At 47.3% G+C, this 19,820-nt stretch overlaps 1 protein-coding gene across 3 annotated transcripts; it reads right to left on the minus strand.

The window, feature by feature from the left end:
• Window positions 1-1,264: 1,264 nt before the first annotated feature.
• LOC119223113 (protein Dok-7-like) lies at window positions 1,265-19,297 on the minus strand. 3 transcript variants are annotated; one of them, XM_062560867.1, is made up of 13 exons: window positions 19,167-19,297; window positions 19,002-19,047; window positions 17,781-18,011; window positions 16,113-16,313; window positions 13,544-13,663; window positions 10,961-11,059; window positions 9,908-10,638; window positions 8,524-8,569; window positions 7,883-8,347; window positions 6,964-7,052; window positions 6,423-6,492; window positions 4,164-4,355; window positions 1,265-3,038 (listed from the first exon to the last, which is right to left on the minus strand). In XM_062560867.1, exons 1-13 carry the CDS (start codon window positions 19,218-19,220, stop codon window positions 2,902-2,904), a joined length of 2,481 nt encoding a protein of 826 aa, XP_062416851.1. In that variant the 5' UTR covers window positions 19,221-19,297; the 3' UTR covers window positions 1,265-2,901. The 3 variants fall into 3 exon arrangements, with proteins under 3 accessions (XP_062416851.1, XP_037336098.2, XP_062416852.1); XM_037480201.2 differs by having other exon boundaries at window positions 7,883-8,350; XM_062560868.1 differs by lacking the exon at window positions 7,883-8,347.
• Window positions 19,298-19,820: the final 523 nt, after the last annotated feature.

Consider the following 19,820-nt stretch of genomic DNA (forward strand, 5'->3'; position numbering starts at 1 on the left):
TGTAGCGTGTAACTTGGAAGTCAGGTTCCAAGTGACATTAAAGCAGTCTCACACTAAGACTGAGGTCTAAAAGAGGCCTTTTCAATCTTTGCCATCCAAAACCTGCCTGCTGTTGGTCATAGTAATCATTAATGGTCATAGCATGTCGGAAAACTTCGACAGGTTACACTATGACCTTTGTCCTATTTTGACATGCTGTGTGAGAGATTAAAACTTCACACACACGGACCGGACCGTCTTTTCCAACATGAAGTCGGGCACAGGCGCTCTGTGAATTTGCATAGTTCATTTCACTACTGCCACCAATTGCGTTGGCATTCATTTATTTAGATCAATATTGAACCGCGGAGACAACCAATTACGCTTTTTCCCCTTTGCATCCATATTTAATGAGTAAATGAGTTTCTAGGAGAGGCTTCGCTGTGTGGTTTAGTTCCACGTGGGTGCAGTGGCACAGAGCCGTCACTCAGAAACAACACTGTCAGGAACCATTGGGGCCAATGGACACTCGTGTGACAGCTTTCAATCTGGACCTTCTATACTGCACCCCATTTACCGTGGTTTTTAATTACATTTCCGACATGGCATGAATTTGTTGATGACTATATTAATGACAATTATTTTTTTATTTTTTATTTTTTTTAAATGAACTAATTACTCGTACATTTTCAAATTCATTAATCTCAATTAATGAGTGTTTTTATTGTTACAATGTTGTTTTTAATGTTTTCAAACCACAGGGACACAGTGGTGGTCCTCTGCAGGGTAATGTTGGATGTTGAGATGGAAGTAGCCTACCAGCTATCTTAGCCTAGCAGCTAGCTTAGTTTAGCAGCTAGCTCAGCTTAGCAGCTATCTTAGCCTAGCAGCGAGCTTAGCCTAGAAGCGAGCTTAGCCTAGCAGCTAGCTTAGCAGTGGTCTGCTTTAAGTGGTCCGTTTGCCACTCACCCCCCTTCTGATTGACACGTGGAGTAATTCCTCTCCGCAGTATGACGTGGGGACCCTAATCCCACATTAATCGCATAGATTTATGAGTTTATGTTGACAGACCTATTATTAGCATATCAATGATAGAATATGATCAGAGTTGAGAAACAGCATGCTATGCCGAGTCATTCAAATGCTTCATAATAGTGCTGAATGAAAGTAATGAATCAAAAGATGCTTCACGTAATGTTACTGAACTGGTTAACATGTGTACATGGGGGAAAAGTCCCATTATAAGATATATTGTAGCTCATCAAAAACAGAACGTAGTGAGCAGTAATTATGTAATCATGTTATATATAATTTACAAGAAAAATGGCAATCATTGAACTCCTCCCATCTCTGTACATACATAATGGATTTACATGTGTATAACAATCCAGATCTAAAAAGAAAGAACATGTATTTACAGATATGAAAATATAGTGTAATCATAGTGACCAAAACAATACATGGATAAAATGTGCTACTAAAATAGTTGTTCAAAACATTACTAAATACCCATTTTAGTTTCAGTAAAAATGCTTCACCCAACAGGAATAAGGGAACGCATTTAACCAGTAGAAAAAGAAAACTTCAAAAACTTTAAATACGTCATTTCACAAACCAGGACCATGAGTGTCAGGCAGGGAAATCTGGGATACATTTGTTACAGATTATTATAATACGGGTAGATAAAATCCAGCGTTCTGATTGGTTGCGAGTGAGTCACCCGGGTGAGACCCAATGCTGTTTACATGCACGTATGGAGACTATTTTTTCTCCAGACTACTGAAATGAGATACACATTTGGTGGCCACTATTTACTTACTATTTCAATTTCGCTGGTAGCATTGCTCGTACCTTATTGCTTAAATGAAGAATATCAGTTGATTATGACATCCTCTCAGCTTTGCATTAGTAATATAGAGATTATGCTCATCAGGAATACCAATCCATTAGCTACACCCGGGGCTAAACGTCACCGTGCACAAGATGGAAGAATTACGCAGAAGCATTTCTTATCCTGCATTTAACAGAAACTGTTTCAACAGTGCGAAATGTTATTTCTGGGTAAGACTGGATGAACCATATCCCAACATCCCAACACCAACATCAACACACTTCTAATGTAGAATTAAGGATTTCGGCTGTCACTGAGGACATGAACTCCCTGTGAGAACACTTTCTCCGCTTCATCTCCTGCTGCCAACCTGCCTCGTTCTCCCAAAGAGAAAAAAAAATGAAGCATATTGCATGTTATTAGAGATTAGCCGAGTGAGCTGTGGGGGGGGGGGGGGTTGGTTGGCGTCTCATTTTGCTCGGTGACTCAGCTCAGGACTCGCTTATTTTCCTCCAAGTTGGCCTGAGGCTCTGCCACTGACATAATGCCGTTTAATGAGATGCCCAAATCCACTAGAAGAGAACAGTTTGAAACGTTGGTCCAAATCCTCTGCTCCATCTTTAAGTTGCTTTGAGGTTACGGCGTCTAACCGGCAGCTTTCGAGAAGCTGCTGAAAGTCCACGCCGACCACGCGGTGTAGACCCGGGGAGGAGAAGAGGAATGCCGGTCGCTCCATCCAAGCCTAAAGCCTTCGTCTCGCTTAAATCTTACGCTTAGTCAGGAGCTCATAAAAAATAAATAAAAAAAACGATTATATCTGCATCTGAATAAGACGAAAACCACTTAAAACTGTATTCATATGGGTTCATTCTACAGACTGGTCAGAATAAAGGCAGACTGGTCGGTTAGGACCAGGCTTAGCAAAGACCAGCTGGTGCAACCTGCAGCAGAGGATCTTTCGGAACAGTCTCAACTAAAAAAAATAAAAAAAATAAAAACACCTTCTCAGAGAGATGGCTGCCATGTGGCACGCTGTCCTCGGGCCAAACGCACACCCTGCTGAGAGATTTAACAGTCCAGTGGCCGAGGAATCAATGCGGCGTCCCCTTGCGCCTCTGCTCCAGGGCGTGCAGGCCCTCCTGGCGCCCCAGGGCGTGCTGCGCGCCCACCTTGTGGGCCGTCTCCGTGGCGGTGATGTCAATCTGCGCGTACTTCGTGGAGCTCCTCCCTGCCGACACACGGAAGGAGAGGTTTTTTTTTTCTGGAAGCGTGTTGGGGGAACGTGTGGGTCGGATGTAAAACTAGGAATTCATCAACCCCTCTGAGACCACAATTGTAATATTAGGCAGATGCGTATTGCATATTTATTTAACAAAGAGTCGAATTTGAAAGCCTTTCAATTAGATTCATGATTATCCTCCACATTATAATCCAAAGATTAAAAAGGAAGTGGAGCTACCAATGGAACTGCCAATTGATCTTGTCGGTTTTGGAGAAATAAGCTTATTTGCTTTCATAACAAGAATTAGAGATGCAGATTGTTGGCATACAAAACTTCGGCCATAAAGGAGAGTTATTTCCTAGACAGATAAAACCTTGAATGAGACTAATAAACAGATTTCCCATTTTTCATGTATTTGAGACATTTCTAAGACAGAGCTAGACCTTTCAGATATGAATATATATATATATAGTTTCTGGGGATCTGTGCGGAATCGCTGGGGAGCTGACGAAGGGGGAAATAGAATTACAAGACTGCTCACTCATGCATCTGCAGCAGCGACTCTTCGTGCACCCCGGCGCGTTTTTTTTTATTTTTATTTTTTTAAATTGGCTCTTATAACTCATAACTGTCTGCACGATTTGAACATCTTTTTTTAAGTAACGCCTTCTGATGGCGCCGCACGGATCCGACACGAATGAGGAAGCCTCGTGTTTCCGCGTGAACAAAGCCAAGAACGCGAGGGCATTTTACATTAACCGTGATCAATTCAGAATGCAGATTTCCCTTTAAATTCAAACTTTTGCAAAGAAATACCTGATATGAATGAAATATCCTTTGATCGGTATCTGAATATGGATTATGGGGCATTCTATATTTTCGAGTTTAGGATTATGATGATTTACAGCATTTCCTTTTGTGCCGATGCTGTGAGTGCACAAATTGAAAGAGAGATCAACATTTATCCAGTGCACCAAAAGTTAGATTTAATGTATGTTTAATGAGAACAAAGTTCTGCGTGTGTGCGAAAGTATATAAATTATGACGCAACATCAGTAAAAAGGAGGAGTACAATAATGCGAAAATCCGCACATTCCGACTTCTACCCATCAGAGGTTCTGCGCGCCTTACGCTGAGGGGGGGGGTGCGCCGCGCTCCCCCGGGGGCCGGGGCCCGGCTCCTGCAGCTCCAGCTCCATGTAGTTGAGCTGCTTCTTGGACGTGGGGCTGACGGGGATGTTCACGTACGTCACGCCTTCGCCGCGAGGCCTTTCGGGGAGCGCTGCCTCCGGGGGGGGGGGGAGGACGGACGCCGCCGCCGCCGCTGTCAACACAAGAGTGATAGTTGAGGGTTTTTTTGTCACACATCCTACAAACATTCCGGGATCTGGCTTATAGCGGCAAAAAAAAAATACATTACTATTGTTAAGAAGGATGCGGTTTTTGTTTGAGGTTGTTCTTTCTAAATTATTACGTCACATGACTTTTTTTCCCCGTGTGTACCAAATAGTTTTCTTGGAGTTCTAAGATACACATGAGGAATACGCCTCAGCAGGCTGTAGATACAATTCACAGTAGGATTCATGTGTCTTTTTACAGGACCTGTTGATGAAATTAGCAAAAAGATGAAATAACTCGAGCTTTACTTGCTGTGCCTTATTTAAAAAGGAGGGGATTTCTAATTTGTCATTATGACCTTAATTAAATGATAACGGCGACAGAATCAAGGATATGGCTTTGTTATTATAACCCTCATCAAGAGATAGAAGACGTTTGCCTCCAGGGTTTGGAGTTCTCGAGGAAAAAGTCCTTATCGGCAGCGTGACGTTAATTAGTAATTAACATACTGTACTTAATATTGTTAAGTTGGTCAATCGAGTCTGCACACATCTGCATGAGAACAGATCTGGGATCAGCAGCCACACATTGCATCCCACATAATTGCGCTTTCCCCCACAGGCTAATTGTGCATGATTGGTTAGGCCCCAGGGGGTAACTTATGAGGCTTAGGGTCATTTTATATCATGGAGGCTGTAAAACCATCTCATTGCCATTTTAGATCCACCATCAGCGCTACAAATGCAATCCCTTAAACACGTGGAAACTTTGCGTGTTTACTGACACGATTGTTGTTTCAGCAAATTACCAAAACAGGTTTGCAAATAACACAATATTCATGTAAACAGAACAATTTCCCAATTTTTGACACACTAACCGGGGTACAAATCCCAAAAAGAGATACAAGGTAAAGGCTATTTATCCGATTTTCTTATCGAGATCGTTTCAGGGCAACGCACATATTTTATTCCTGTGTCTAAGATGCCATTATTGATGACCACAACCTTTCGTGCACTCAACGATATCTGAGAAATGTCCCCAGTTGCAAACCTGCATATTTCCGTTCTCCGCCATGAACAGAGACTAAAAAAAACAAGAAATAACACAGTTGTTATGTTTGAAGGACAGAGAGAATAACTGTTGGATTATCACAATGGGGGGGGGGGGGGGGCTGTCACACTATCAGCCCAAGCGGACCAATCGCCGATCAATCAGAAACCCGGCGGCGGCCCTCAGAGGCGTCTACTTTGGTAACGTGACGGGTTCCTTCTGGAAGACCCCGTGGAACTCTTTTACTTGATTTCAGTTCCCATCGAGCCGTCGGACCGGCCATTAACTGCTGTGTGTGTGTGTGTGTGTGTGTGTGTGTGTGAGTGTGTGTGTGTGTGGACATGACTGATGTGTTCGGTGCCACATTGTGACAGCTGCTGGGACTTCCTGGAGCAGGTGTCCATTAGACTGAGGGGACGCTTAAGTGGCCAACAGTCCCCGAACAGCCGCCCCGCTCCCCCCCCCCCCCCCTCGCCGCGGGGCGGGTGTGATGTCACACGTCACCGCGCTCGCCGCTTGTGTGCGCGTTGCTCCTTCGCCGCAATTCGTTGTTACGCGACTCGAGTTCTACCACTATGAATGAATGAATGAATTATTAATCCAGTTTATATTATGATGATAGCTACTCAAGTTGCATGGGTTCACTAGTGATTCATCCGATGCCACGTGAATGACAGTTATTAGGCGTTAGTATTCAGAAACCCTCTCACACACCTCTACGTGAAGACTATCTGCTTTGATTTAGGGGCTTTGATTAAACGTGTGTGTGTGTGTGTGTGTGTGTGTGTGGACGACACATGATCCTCATTTCATTCCTTCACCCCACGGAACAGGGCACGGAGCTTGGAGCCGTTTTCGTCAGAAGATGCACGAGTCATGGAATTAAGTCACTTTTTGTGAGTGGCTGGGTAATAATGTGCGTAATTCAACTGGCTTAAACTTCTTTCTTTTTTTCTTTTTTTTTAAGCGATAATATTCATCACTGGCCGTCGGTCTCACTCACCTTGATCCTCCTGGAGGAGCCTCTTCTGCCCACAGCTGCCCATTAGCTCGTACTTGCTTTTTTCTTCCGCCTGCGGCACACAGCGCGGCACCGTTGGTTAGAATTCGCAGTAATTGATTAGAATTCGCCGTTAGCCGCGGCGGGCCGTTGTGGTGTGAAAATGGAGCCACTTCGAGAGCGCTACTTTTCACACCGAGAACGTATATACAGGGGGCATCTGTAATTGACAACATCTTGGCGCCGTCGTCCAACGCCACTCCTTTGCTGCTCGACTTTTTCTTACTTTTGGCTGAAGAGACATGTCTGAAATCGTCTCTCCTCAGACCCACGTGGACGTCCGAAAGCACAAGATTGCGACTGGACGTTCAAGACTACACGCCTTTTCATGTTCCATCACAGATACTCCTTGAACCTATTATTCCTCACGCCACACATCGTTTAGCCGAACTCGGAGCACAGTGAGTTGCAGTCAAAATGTGCCGGCGGTTGATAGCATTAAAGCGGATTAAAGTTTTTTTTTTTTTTTTTTAAATGGGCCTACCTCCGAGTTCCTCTCCAGCGGCCGACTCTCCATGATCTCATAGGCGGGATCGGCTCTGCGTCTTTCCCCTTTGCCATTAAGCCTCTTGTCTGTTGAAAGAGAGAGAGAGAGGGAAACATTTTTAATATAAAGAAACTAAAGTGCAAACACATAATCGCTATCCCACGTTGCTTTTTAATCCATTTTGTGAAGGGCTTCCGACGCGGTGCGTCTTCGCACAAATTCCTGCAGAGCGCCAGTGGTGGGGAGCAAATTATAGTGGATCGATTCATCATCCTCTATTGCACACAGGGGGGGGGGGGGGGGGGAGTGCTTCAACTACAGATCTGTATGGATGAGATGCAAGACGTGTTAAAGAAGATAAACGTGCAGCCCTTTAGTGCCATTTCATGCTCTGCGGTATCTTGTTAGTTACTGTAAAGAGTACATGTCGGCATTAAGCTAATAAATCACTTTTAGTCTCCTAGTTCTACTTTGCGTGTGCGCTAGGAAGCAGCTTACGCCTTGGAAGGTCATAATGTTTCCGCTTTAAAAAAAAAAAAAAAAAGGAGGTGCACGTTCAGCTGTGGGACCATTCGGCCGGGCGGAAGAGGGCCCTCGTAGAGCCGGTACATTATTCATGAGTTCATAACTCATAGCCGCGGCAACTCGGGGCCCCGTCGACTTTTGGAAGCCCTTCGAACTGAGTTTGCAAAAGCAGCGCAGCAAAAGGAAAGGTCACAGGGAGGAAAAACCAAAAGGAGCCAGAAGGAAAAGAAGTGTGTGTCAGGTTGTATCTTTTTTTTTTTTACTGATGACAGAGCGGAAAACAAAGAGGAGGTCCACTTTAAAGAGGTCCGGCGGGGCAAAGGGACGCCACGGGGACGGCGGCAGCGGCGCCGTGAGCCGAGGGGGGAAGTTGGAGAAGAGGCCCTCTTACCTTCGCCGGCGGCCGCTTGGCCTTCTCGGCTCGCCGCGGGCCTCGACCCCCCCGTCGGGGAGGGTCCCGGAGGCGGAGGGCGGCAGCGCTCCCCTCGGCACTTTGAACAGTTTTCGTAGATGGCGGCGGCTCCTCCGGGGGCGTCCTGAGGCGCGGGCGTGCGGGCGCCGGGCGGCGCCGACCTCGGCTCATTTCCCGCACCGGGGCTCATTGACTCATAAAGGTTCCGCCTGCCAGTCGTCGCCTCCGGCTGCCTGTGTGCATCCGGGACGCCGAGCAGATCGGCGAGGAGAGCGGATAATTCATCTCTTCCCCTCTCTGGCAGCGGCGACTCTGCGCTCCTCCCCACTGTCGGCTTCTGGGCGTCCTCGGACCCAGGCGCCTCCTCCGGCATGTTCCCCGGCGCGATATAGTGTTTAGTGGCGGCGCCGCAGGGTCTGCGTGGCGATTTGTCAGCACTTTGATCTGCTGGATTGAAAATATGGCGTTCCGGAGGCAAAGGACAAACCTTCAACATCACATCAGCGAGATGTTATGATGTTATTTTTTTACTCTAAACGCGCATCGACTCTGTGCATGCACGCAAGGGTCCAATGCATGCAATGAGGTGTGGATGCAGCATTTCAACTGGTTGCACTCACCTGGTATGACAGGTATCGCTGAACCACTCGCAGGGATGCATTGGGTCTTTTTGAGATGGGAAAAAAAAAGAAGAAAAAAAACACAAAATAAATTTGTCAACTTCAAAGTGCTTCATATAAAAGAAAAGGCAACAAGCTGCACCCACGCGGTTTGGTTAAGAGGCATCTTAAAAGGAACCAACACGAGAAGACTCAGTAGACTGCCATGGCCTTTTTGTGGTTTTATTTACACTAGAAGTCAATTGGTTCCCAATGAAGATGTAAATCTGGGGTTACAAATATACCTTCATTTTAGAGGTTACATAGTTTTCTTTTAAAACATGGTGGTTTTTAATAAAATTATCCATTAAAAGCTCACTACAGTTGCCTGGTGGGTTTCTGTAACATTTTTTATATTTAAATTTAAAACTACATCCATCACACAGATTATATTGCTTTGTAGAAGAATTATATCCCTCTCTTGTCTCACCAGAAAACCCGACCAGCTTGTTAAGAAACACAACTGAAAGGATGGTAGAATAAATTCTAACCAACCCTTTATCTTAATCTCGACGCATGAATAAATATACTTCAAAAGACGCATATATTTAGTTGTGTCCCTTTCACTGTGAGCCAACAGACACCTGAGGGCGGAATGTGTTGCTCGGGCTGACTGTGATAAATAACCTCCTACACTCCTCTGATGTGTGATCCATAAGCTTCTGGCCAATAACTCTCATGTATTATTTAGTTCGCCGAGGACTGACGGCGAGGAAACAAAGGAAAAAAGAGAACATGTTGTTGTTCAGGTAAGCAGATGCAATTTGTCTTTCTCAAGCGGATGCACCGCCAGTAGGTGGAGCTGTTAGTTTAGATTGATGCAGTGAACCGAAAGCTGACCCGCCGGACACACCAGAACAAAACGATGCTTGTAGGTGAGTTTGCTAAAAAAATCACCAACTTTACCACCGTCGAACCAAGGATTAAAGCCACGTGGCTTCTTTTTTGTCATCAAACAAATGTAACGTCATTAATACGGCTAATCTAGAGGGAGAAGTGCAGGTAAACATCAGTTTGGAGTTTACCTCCTGCACTTCTCCCTCTAGCTAAGCCGTATTAAGTCGAGCACTAAATATGCGGAAGGGGCGTGAGGAACAGAAAAAGTGCCAGTCGCAGGGTTTAGATATTCAGGCGTACGATGGCGGCTCGTGGGCCAGACGGACGGTGTGACTGCAGCGTGTTGTGACACCGATGATGAGGCCTTTTTGGGGGGGGGGGGCTGTAAACAGATGGCCGGCGATGATGGAGCGCCATCTCAGCTTAGTCAAAGTGCTTTTTTTTTTTTTTTTTTTTGCAAAAAAAGGATTAAGACGACCGAGATTTTTTATTTTATTTCCCGGCTTACCTTAAATCCACCACAAGCCGAGCAGATCGTCACAATGGTTTTGCAGGTGTGACACGACTCTTGCTGTTGGCCGGGCCCCGACCCGCCTCTCCTCCCCTCCCCCGGGGGGGGGATGTGCAAGTGTTCCCCCGGCCTCTCGGCGGTCTCCGAGTCGCTGCGTTCGCCGCCCTCCTGCGCCGGGTCCCCCGTCGAGCCGTCTGGGGCCTCGCCGCTCCCCTCCCGCAACACACCCCTGGGGCTGTCGTAGAGGTACCGAAGCGATGTCGGCACTCGGTACTCGTGGCGCGGCGCGGCGGCGCAAGTGCAAGGGCTCAGGTCGTGAGCCAGGCGGGGAGGCAGGCTGAGAGCGGAGCCGAAGTCCTCCCCGCCGGGGGCCGTGTCCAGGCTGCCGGCGCACGAGGAGAAGCTCCCGGAGTAAGAGGAATGGCTGGCGGTGGCGATGCCGCTGTCGGAGGAGCTCTGGCGGCCGATCTCCTGCAGCTGACGGGGGGGGGGCTTGGCCGCGGGCCGCTCGGCGCCGCCCTGGTTGACGGAGAGCTTCTCGACGGTCAGCGAGGCCGATTTAGCCGCCGCGTGGCGGTGGCCGCCGTCGGAGGGGCTGGAGGCCGGCTCGCTCCAAACGGCCGCTCGGCTGCCAACGCTGCCGTCGGATTGGCTGGTGTCGGACGCGTCGGAGGAGCCGGAGATGCTGCGGTCGTCTCCGCCGGCCGACGGGCAGTACGAGGACGAGGCTGCCGAGGGGGACAACGTGAATGCAGTTTTAATGAACACGATCAATGGCCACGAGCAGCACATTCATTTCAGAGACAAAGCATCAAAACACCACGGGGATTCCCCACACAATAGGAGCTGTGCAAAATCAATTTAAAATCTTACGAGCTAATGTAGCATTTATTCCCTTTTTGGTGGATGACTGCAGTTAAACAATGATCACGGGGGCGCCAACATTTGTAAAATCGCCTCCAAATTCAGCTGCATTCCCCCCTCCCCCCCCCCCCCCCGTTTTTTTTTTGAATTTGAACCCCGGCGCACATCAGCCGTGGCGGGCCGTACCCGTGCTGCTCCGGTGAGAGAGCATGCTCAGGCGTTTCTCCAGCTCCTGGGCCTCGTGGTTCAACCGCTCCTCCGAATGGGTCCGGCTGCCACTGGGGTCTGAGAGAGTGAGTGAGTGAGTGAGTGAGTGAGTGAGTGAGTGAGTCCCACAATAACAGACATTATATATATATTCATACACATTATACATTATTCATACACAACGTTTCTCGACAGAGGCCCAGCTGTGAAAACAACAACAACAACAACAACAACTCGGGGGGGGGGGGGGGGGTAGTGACGAGTCGGGACCCTCCAAAGCCCACGAGAGCCGTCGGGGGGGGAAACAGAATGATGTGAAACAAGCACTTTGGCCAGAGTGCCGCGGGTGTCACAGGCCGTCGCACAAGCACAGGGAACAACGGGGGGGTCACGCCGGGGGAACACTTTGCAGTGTTTGTGTAACGGCGTTAGGTTTATTAATAGCGGCGCCGCGTGGCCTCCTTGGCCGGCGGGTGGCGTTCAGGGAGCTCGTGCACCTCGGAAGGTCAACGCTTACACCGGATTGATTTTTCTGTTTTTTAAATGTTATTAAATGGACCAGAACTCTGTGTGTGTGTGTGTGGTTGAGTTCACATCCTATATGAGGAAGTTTAACTTATAGAGTGTAGATACATACTCCAATGTATCGAGTTACTGTACATGTTTTCCTTTTCAAAATCGACAACTCTCTGTCCAAGATTTTTTTTACGGAATTTGTAGGTTAAGTCCAAATTCAAATATGTTGAGCCAATACCTTATAAATTACTGTTATTTGTTGATTTTGAAGCATTTCTCCCTTATTTTAAACCTCTTGAACTAAGTACTAAAGCTATGTGTCATGCTCATCTTCAGTAATGGTTCAAACTGAGATTTTAATGTGTGTAGGGACATTTGAAAATAAATACTTCACATTCACGATAACAGTTCTTATGCATCTCGGTGGCTCAAAGATCCCCAAAAAAACTTTGTGGCATTTCAATTAAAGTGTCCACGGTGCACGAGCAGCATCGTAAACATCGAATACCAAACGACATATTTCCCATCGGTCGCTATGGCTGCATCCAAAAAGAAAGCTATACTTTTACACAGCTTCTCTACCGCCTGCTGCAGAATACAGATCCAACATCATGCATCCTGCTGATGGAGTCTTAAATATGAAGAAGTGGGGGTCATTAACTTCTAACTTCCCCAAATATCTCCTTCCCCTCTGATCAAATTTGCATTTTCTGTCTAGACTGTAACGCGGCCGTGACTACGTTCATCTCATATCCGGGTACCCAGCTGTAAGATACGCAAATACAAAAAAGAAAAGAAACGGCACTTATCGCATGCATTCACACGAAAGTATAAATGTTCATGTGGACTAAAACGAGCGAGAATAACCGATTTATGCTATTAATGAGGTACGGGAGGCGGAGAGATTCAGTCCGGAGGCGGCGTGACAGCGACAGAGGGCGGAGAGTGACGAGGGCGGAGAGGTGAACCGCGAGCGAGAGAGACATCATCAAGGGCCGCGGCGAGAGTGTAAGATGAGCGGCGGGGGGGGGGGGCAGCAGTGGAATCCGGCGGGTGAGGTTACGCACACATGCCGGGAGTGATTAAGAGGCTTTGGCTGCTCTGCTTTGTGGGAACTGTGACTTTGACCCCCCCCCCACCCACCCACTCTGCCTTCATCACTACATGTCATCCTTTTCACTGTCATTTGATCCATTGTTCATATAGAAGGGGAAAAAAAAAGAAATAGCTATAAATTGAAGTATTGAAATATATTCAAAATTGAGTAGCGGTTTGTTTGAGCTATTTGATTAGTTAGCATGAAATTGAATAAACAATGTTATCGTTCCCTCACACTCATCATACAGGTGCCACTGTTACACAGGAAGCGTTCAAATACCCCCAAAAAGACCTTAACCGTCGTGCTTGAAATCTTTAACAAATCGAAATCTCCAAGACCGCGATGTAATAAGAGTAGAAAATAATTCCGAATGTCTATTTGGAAGTCCGGCGTGCCCACCAGTAGCCCGACACTATACATAGACCCCCATTCAGTCTGCTTTCCATAACCACAGTGAGTGCAGCGCTTATCCTCCTGACATATGTTTAAGGTGACCCCGAGCCTCACGTTCATCGCGGTACACTCAAGTCAGGGGGTTTAGGGTGTTTGACTAAAATTATAAACTGCTTCAAAAAGGATTACCCAATTACATCAAAACAGCTGCCAGTCATATTTTAGGTCACATAAAAAGCACAGCCATGAATCCCTTGAGTCATTCTGCCAAAAAAACGATTGGATTCCAGGAAGGGAGCAGACCCAACGGCTCTGGTAATCCCTGGAGGCACAGGAAGGCGAGCCAAACACGGTTTGACACAGTTCAAAACTGTTGACATAGGTTTCCCCCCCCCCACACACTCCTTGGCGAAAGCAAAGCAGGTAAAAGTAAATGAATAAATCAAAATAAGTAGGTCTTTTCGGTCTCACGGTGGGACCCCGAGGTTCGGTTTCCCCGGTCCTCTCCTCTCCTCGGACGAAGCGCCTCCTAAAAAAAACCACGTGGCACTGACCTGGCAGGACGGGGCGCAGTCCAAAGGGGCCCCTGGTGGGGGAGATGCCTCGCACGATGCAGTCGAACAGGAAGCTGATCTGCTCGCTCTCGGCAGACGCCAGCAAGAAGACCCCGGCCCCTGCAGAGGGCGGACGCCGTCGTTAGTGTCACAGCAGTGAAATATCCGCCAATGCCAAAATATGACAGATCGCTGCTGGTGCTGCTACGAATGACAGTTATTCTTATTTTGGTTTTATTTGTTTCGGCCCTCCGCGTGTCAAAATAAAAGCATTGAAATGAACATAATATATGACATAAATAACAGGGTAATTGACAATTATCAACGCCATGGTGGCACGAGAAGAATAGTCAATGGCGTCATAAGGAACGAATCAACTGAGCATCATGAATATCTGTACAAAGGAGGGATGGAAATCAATTCAATAGGCGTCAAAATACTTCTTTTTTTTTTTTTTCTTCTCCAAAATCCTCTTTTGCCATTTAAAAGAAGCCACTTCATGATCAAAGAGGTCATTCGGGGACATCCTTTGGCACTGGTTAGTTTCTGATTCCAAGAAATCCCTTGGCCTGGCTGCTCTTCCGCAGTTTTCTTCTTGACGACGTTCTAAATTGAAGCGAATGCCATCCAAAGGTTGCGTTCAGGAATGCAGAGGTTAAAAGGCCACGCTCCCCCGAGGTCTTCAGTACCTCCCTCTAACCGTACAAATGGGTGTTCTTTACAAGGTGTCCGAGACCACCCGTCTCAAGGCAGGGCTTCAATAACATTCCCAACACGCGGGGTCCAGGGGTCAGCAGTCAGGTCTGCACCAGTCTATGTTGAACAGGTATAATTAACTTCAACTTAATTACTTTACTCTTACATTGGGCTCTCACCAGTCACGGAAACTGCCTCAACTCACAGCAGGAAGAGTTGCTAGTTGGAATTCTGCCTCCAAAAGGATCAAATGTGTGTAGTTTTGTGTTCAAAATAGTTAAACAGTGTATAAAATACAAGCTTTGTAACATTTGTTAATCGCCATTATCGCCATATTTCCAAATGTATTGACAGCCCTACTATAAACAAACACCTTCACATTACAGTTTAAATTCAAATCCATATTTCTAAATTCCAATTCAAGTTTTAGTAAAAATATTTTGAAAAAGAAAAACGTAGCTATTAAATGAATATTCAAAATGTTTGGCCTTTGTACTTGATAAATTACTCAAATTATTGGACATCTATTGTAATAATGCACTTTTTAAAGTCTGTTCAGTTTCTAGTTAGGATTTGCTTGACTACCTCTCTGATTGCCCTTACAGTGTGTTTGATTTCATTGGTCAGTCATGTGGCGCATAACCCACGTGTCGCGTTTCACGCGGGGGTCGCCGTCTTTCTGCGGTGTCTCTGGCGTCGGCGTCCCCCCCTCCCCTCCCCCCCCCGTGTCCCTCTCCGTCCCCTCCAGGTGGTGACATGCACACTCATCTGGGGGCTTTAACGGCGTCGTGTCTGATCCGACATGCGAGTTGTGTAGTTTACTTTTGTCCCGACACAAACACCCCCCCCCCCCCACACACACACACACACACACACACACACACCTCAGACCGTTATAACCGAGCTGGGGGGGGGGGGGGGTGAGTAACTCTTGTTTTTGTGACGCACCGTGTCGAGTTTTAGTCACAGCGGGATCCTGCACACTGAGAGTGGATCATTGTCTCCTGCGGGCGTTTGTTGTACCACCCCCCCCCCCCCAAAAGAAATCAGCCATTATGGGCCAACTGCAGAGAACACACCTGGGTTTCCCAATGACACCGATTCAGGTGTAACACCTTGACAAAGTGCAGAGATCAAGGGGATCATGATCCCACTTTTGCGCCCACTTCGGGCGTATTTGTTTATTTGAATGCGAGCGGCGTGGCCCAGGGGAGACGAGCTCAAAAGGATCACACTCTTGCAGTCGCGTGAGCACAAAATCCTCCCGCGTAGCAGAGGCCACGCGACGAGGAAGCCCCCGGACGAGGTCAAAGACGACCTCGCATCTCCCGCTCAGCGTTCACACTGCCGGCATCAGGATCCTTTCAAGCGGTCATAGCAACGTGCAGGTGTCGTGGGCGGAGAAAGGAACAAACCATTGTAGGCTGTAGCATTCATATTTTCCCATCATTGGAAACACGGCAAAACAGGAAAGATGCAACAACAAAAAAAACAGTTGCCTTCTCATAATTGCCGGTATTATGTGCACTACGCATCTCATTGTGGTACTTGAAAGGAGCCGTTCTTCACAGCCTCTGATGAATGAAAGCTACACATTGATCATCCACAATGGCCAGGGCCAGATACATTACAGCCATTAGCCTCAAAAAATTTTCTCAAGATGTTATTTTCCTGACACGATAAAGATAGGGATGGTCTGAAGTTTAAAATAATGGTTTTCCTTTTCCCTTATTCGGTTATTTTTAACCTCGCTTCCATACGTTTTCCTGTTCAAGCTGCCGATGTTCTGCCTTCAAAGCCACCCATTCGGTCAAAGTGTTCACAGTCGCTTTAGTTCCCCCATTATGCAACGACATTAAGAGCCAAAACTCACAGTAACCACATCTTGATCCGCCCTCGAACACAAATCCATTGGCTACAGGCCCATATCGGCGGAGGTCCGGGAGGTTCCAGTGGCCGATGATCACCGGAGGGACGTCCCTGGCCAGAGTCAGCAAGTTATTGCACAGGTGAAGAGTCGCGGGTCCGCTCTCCAACTTGGTCCCTGGCAAGACCCCGACACTGAATCTGTGAACTGCGGAAACGGAGAAAAAAACAAAGTCAAGCAAGCCATCAAAACCTCCATCCTTTTGAAAAGTACCGTTCAACCCATGTAAAAGCAGTGGTCAATGTAGCCGTCTCAGATCTGACGCCCGGAGCAAACGAAAACCGAAGCCGGAGCGGGAAACATCTGCACGACCCAGCCTGTTCCACGGTGACGAGGAACAGTGGACGTAGATCCAGAAGGGCCTGGGAGTCTGTGGAACCCGGCTATGCGTACGTGGAGTGGCCCCGAAGAAGTCTTTGCCAGATGAGACTGATGGGAGGCGATGCCGAGGACGTCATGCGGCGTACCACGGAGCGACGAGAGATCCCACCGCAGACATGTATATATATATATATATATATATATAGTGCAGTTTGTCTTTAGCACCCCGTCCTCTACCAGTCATTACCCACTGCTTTAAAATTCAGCCGGACTTTGGCCACCAGCCGAAACGGCCCCGACGCTATAATTAGCCACTTATTTGTTCATCACTTACATAACTTGTACAAGTACAACTGTCGGCCTGAAGCATCGGTGGAATCTTTTCAATCGAAACCCCGTTTTCTTTTTCTTAAAAGCACACCGTTTTGTTTTCAACGTAGTTCATTTGTTATATTATAGCTTGAGCCATTATAGTTATGATAAGGTTATTATTATTTCTATACATTTTGTGTTTTGAAGGGTGCCTGTAAATGAACTTTTAACGTCAAAATGTCATAGTGCAAACGTTTTTAAAAACCCCATAATTTTTTATCATGAAGCCATTAATGTGGAATTATCAATAAACATAAGCTGCTAACATCGATGTAGTTTAAATCTCGGGTTATTTCTCAAATCGAAAAGTAGAAGCGAATACAACTCCTCCCATTGGTCTCTGTCCTGCCAGCATCTCCATTAAAAGGGTCTTCAATCTCTCATAATACATTTCAACAAGTGGTGAGAAAGCGTTTCCCCGTTTTATGGCCAAAAGCACTTTATAAAATCCTCCAAAACCTCAATAAAAGCACGAGGAATACTTCAGAAAGGAATTTCATCTAGCAAAGTCAAAACAAGCGTAACCACAAATAACAAAATTGCTTCCAGATGTGTCCGTCTGTCCTGGTGACAGCTGGATATTACTCTCGAGTATGAATTGTAGTTCTCTTGTATAAATGGCGGTCGAGAAAGTGCAGCTTTTCCCCAAGAAGCGCTGCAGCGACGCCCTTTTACCCGGAGGTCGAGGGTCGCTCTGATGAACTTTAGATCTCCGGCCCGAAGAAAAGACAAATGAACCGACTTCTGAGGGGAAATGATGTCTTATGTCTCTGCACGCGTTTGGAAACTTATTATCCTGTTCTGCGGCCATCACGTTAAACACCGACGCCTGCCAGCACGACGGATGAGCTCATCGGCTCGCTGACAGTGGCTTCGTTTCAAGTGTAGAGCGCTCGAGACCCGCACAGCACCCCCCCACACCTTCGCCGAGGCTGTACCGCAGGCGGGCGTCCCACGCCTGCAGGGCCTCCTTGCCGTCGAAGCCCAGCAGGGCGGCCTGGTTCAGGCACAGCACGGCCAGGGTGAACGCCACGCCGTCATGCCACGGCCCCGCCTCCACGCCGCAGATCTCCTCCAAGGTGACACTGGCCCGCTCCCTGTTGCCCTGCGCCCTGTCCGCCTTGTCCTTAAAAACCAGCAGCACGAGACAGTCTGGAGGAGACAGGGGGGGGGGGGGGCGGGGGTAGAGACAGAACACAATATTATGGGGGTATTTTTTGGATGGTTTCCTGAAAATCACTGTGTTAATCACATTGTAAAATAGACAAAGCACCCTGACACACAGTAGCGGTTGTAGCGTCCTGTTGTCTTTTGGCACCTTCAAACAATGTTCAGAACAAGACTCTGTGTGTGAGCGTGTGTGTGTGTGTGTGCGTGTTCCAAACTCCTTCACACACAGACAGACACACACACACACACACACACACACACTCCTTTACCCCCCACCACTGAGGCATGAGCGCAGACAGCTGTGATAACACTGACATCAAAGATGTGAAGAGGAGCAGCACTCAACCAGATACTCAAAGAAAGCCTTTCTGCGTGACCTCATTGGGAACCGCGCACACAAAGGGGCCGAGGCGAGGTCAGGTGTGAGGAGCTGAAAGGTCACACGGTACGCGAGGGTGAATAAAAACCAGGAACCAAGTTAAATGGAGTTTGGTCCATGTGTCTAAATGTACAGCAGGCCCTCAAATCCACTCGCAGAATGGGCTCAAAAATGCTTGGTGGGAAATTGAAGCTGGTGAATGTGTGGACAAAGTGCACATGTTCACATCCAGAAGGTACACATAATCTGCACACAAATCATATCCACGGTGAGGCTAAAGACAACAACTAAAGTGCAGCCCCCCCTGAGCGGGAAACGGGGTGATTCTGATTAACAAATGACTCAAACGCACATTTCAAATGACGTTTGAGCGCCTTCACCGACAAAAATAAGGGCAAACGTTTGCACGTTAAATGCAATTTAGCCTTCCTCGACCCGCGTTGTGAATTCACGGGAGGAACACGGAGCAGGGCCTCGTAAACACGGAACCCACGCAACCGGACCGCAACACGCTGGATAGCGTCTGGTTTCCTCCTCAGTGGCGCAGCGAATGTGCGCGAACCGTCACAGCGAATAAACCGATAATAATTTACCTGCTACGGGAGACGGCTTGCGAAGGACGAGCCACCTGGTTCTCCACTGTGGAAGAAAGCAAAAAAGTAAAGACAAGTTTTTTTTTTTTTTCCATTTTTTTTCTTTTAACGAAAGTGCGTTCAATAACCAGGTCCGTCAGCAGAAAATATGGACACGCTAAGCACCTTTTTCCCATCTCTGAGTCTGGCATATCCCTCCACGACAACAGAATCCGTCATCTTCAGTCATGGTTCCGGACAGCTGCACAGTCGCTGCCTGAATGAGGGGGTCACTTTCAAAATAGCCCCTCTCTCTCTTTCTGTCTCTCTCTCTCTGTCTCTGTGTTTCTGTCTCTCTCTCTCTCTGTCTCTCTCTCTCTCTCTGCAGTCACCTGGGCTGGTTTGCAACCACCACCTGCTGCTGGTGGTGCTGGTGGAGGAAACCACTTTTCTTAAGTAGCACCGACAGAGGACGGGTCTTTATTCTGGTTCAAGAGGAATGCACACAAATATATATATATATATATATAGAATATAGCTTTTTCATAAGGGTGTTTAAAATACGAAGAAAAGCCCAGAGTGGCTCTTCAGGTGTTGGTGTGGAGCAGTGGTCCCCAAACTAAGGCCCGCGGGCTGGATACAGCCCGCCTCCACATTTGACCCGGCCCCCTGAACAATACCAGAGGGGCGTTATGATTTTTTTTTTCAGTCTGGCCACGCAAATCCTAGACTAGCCCCTGCGAAGTAGAACGGAGTAATGGAGAAAAGGTTGATTCAGAATGCAGGGTATTTAACCTGAAGTGGTCAAACCATTATTTGTTTGTTCAATGCTCTCGTCGG

This window comes from Pungitius pungitius, chromosome 1 (assembly GCF_949316345.1).
Source record: "Pungitius pungitius chromosome 1, fPunPun2.1, whole genome shotgun sequence".
NCBI classification, from domain to species: Eukaryota; Metazoa; Chordata; class Actinopteri; order Perciformes; family Gasterosteidae; genus Pungitius; species Pungitius pungitius.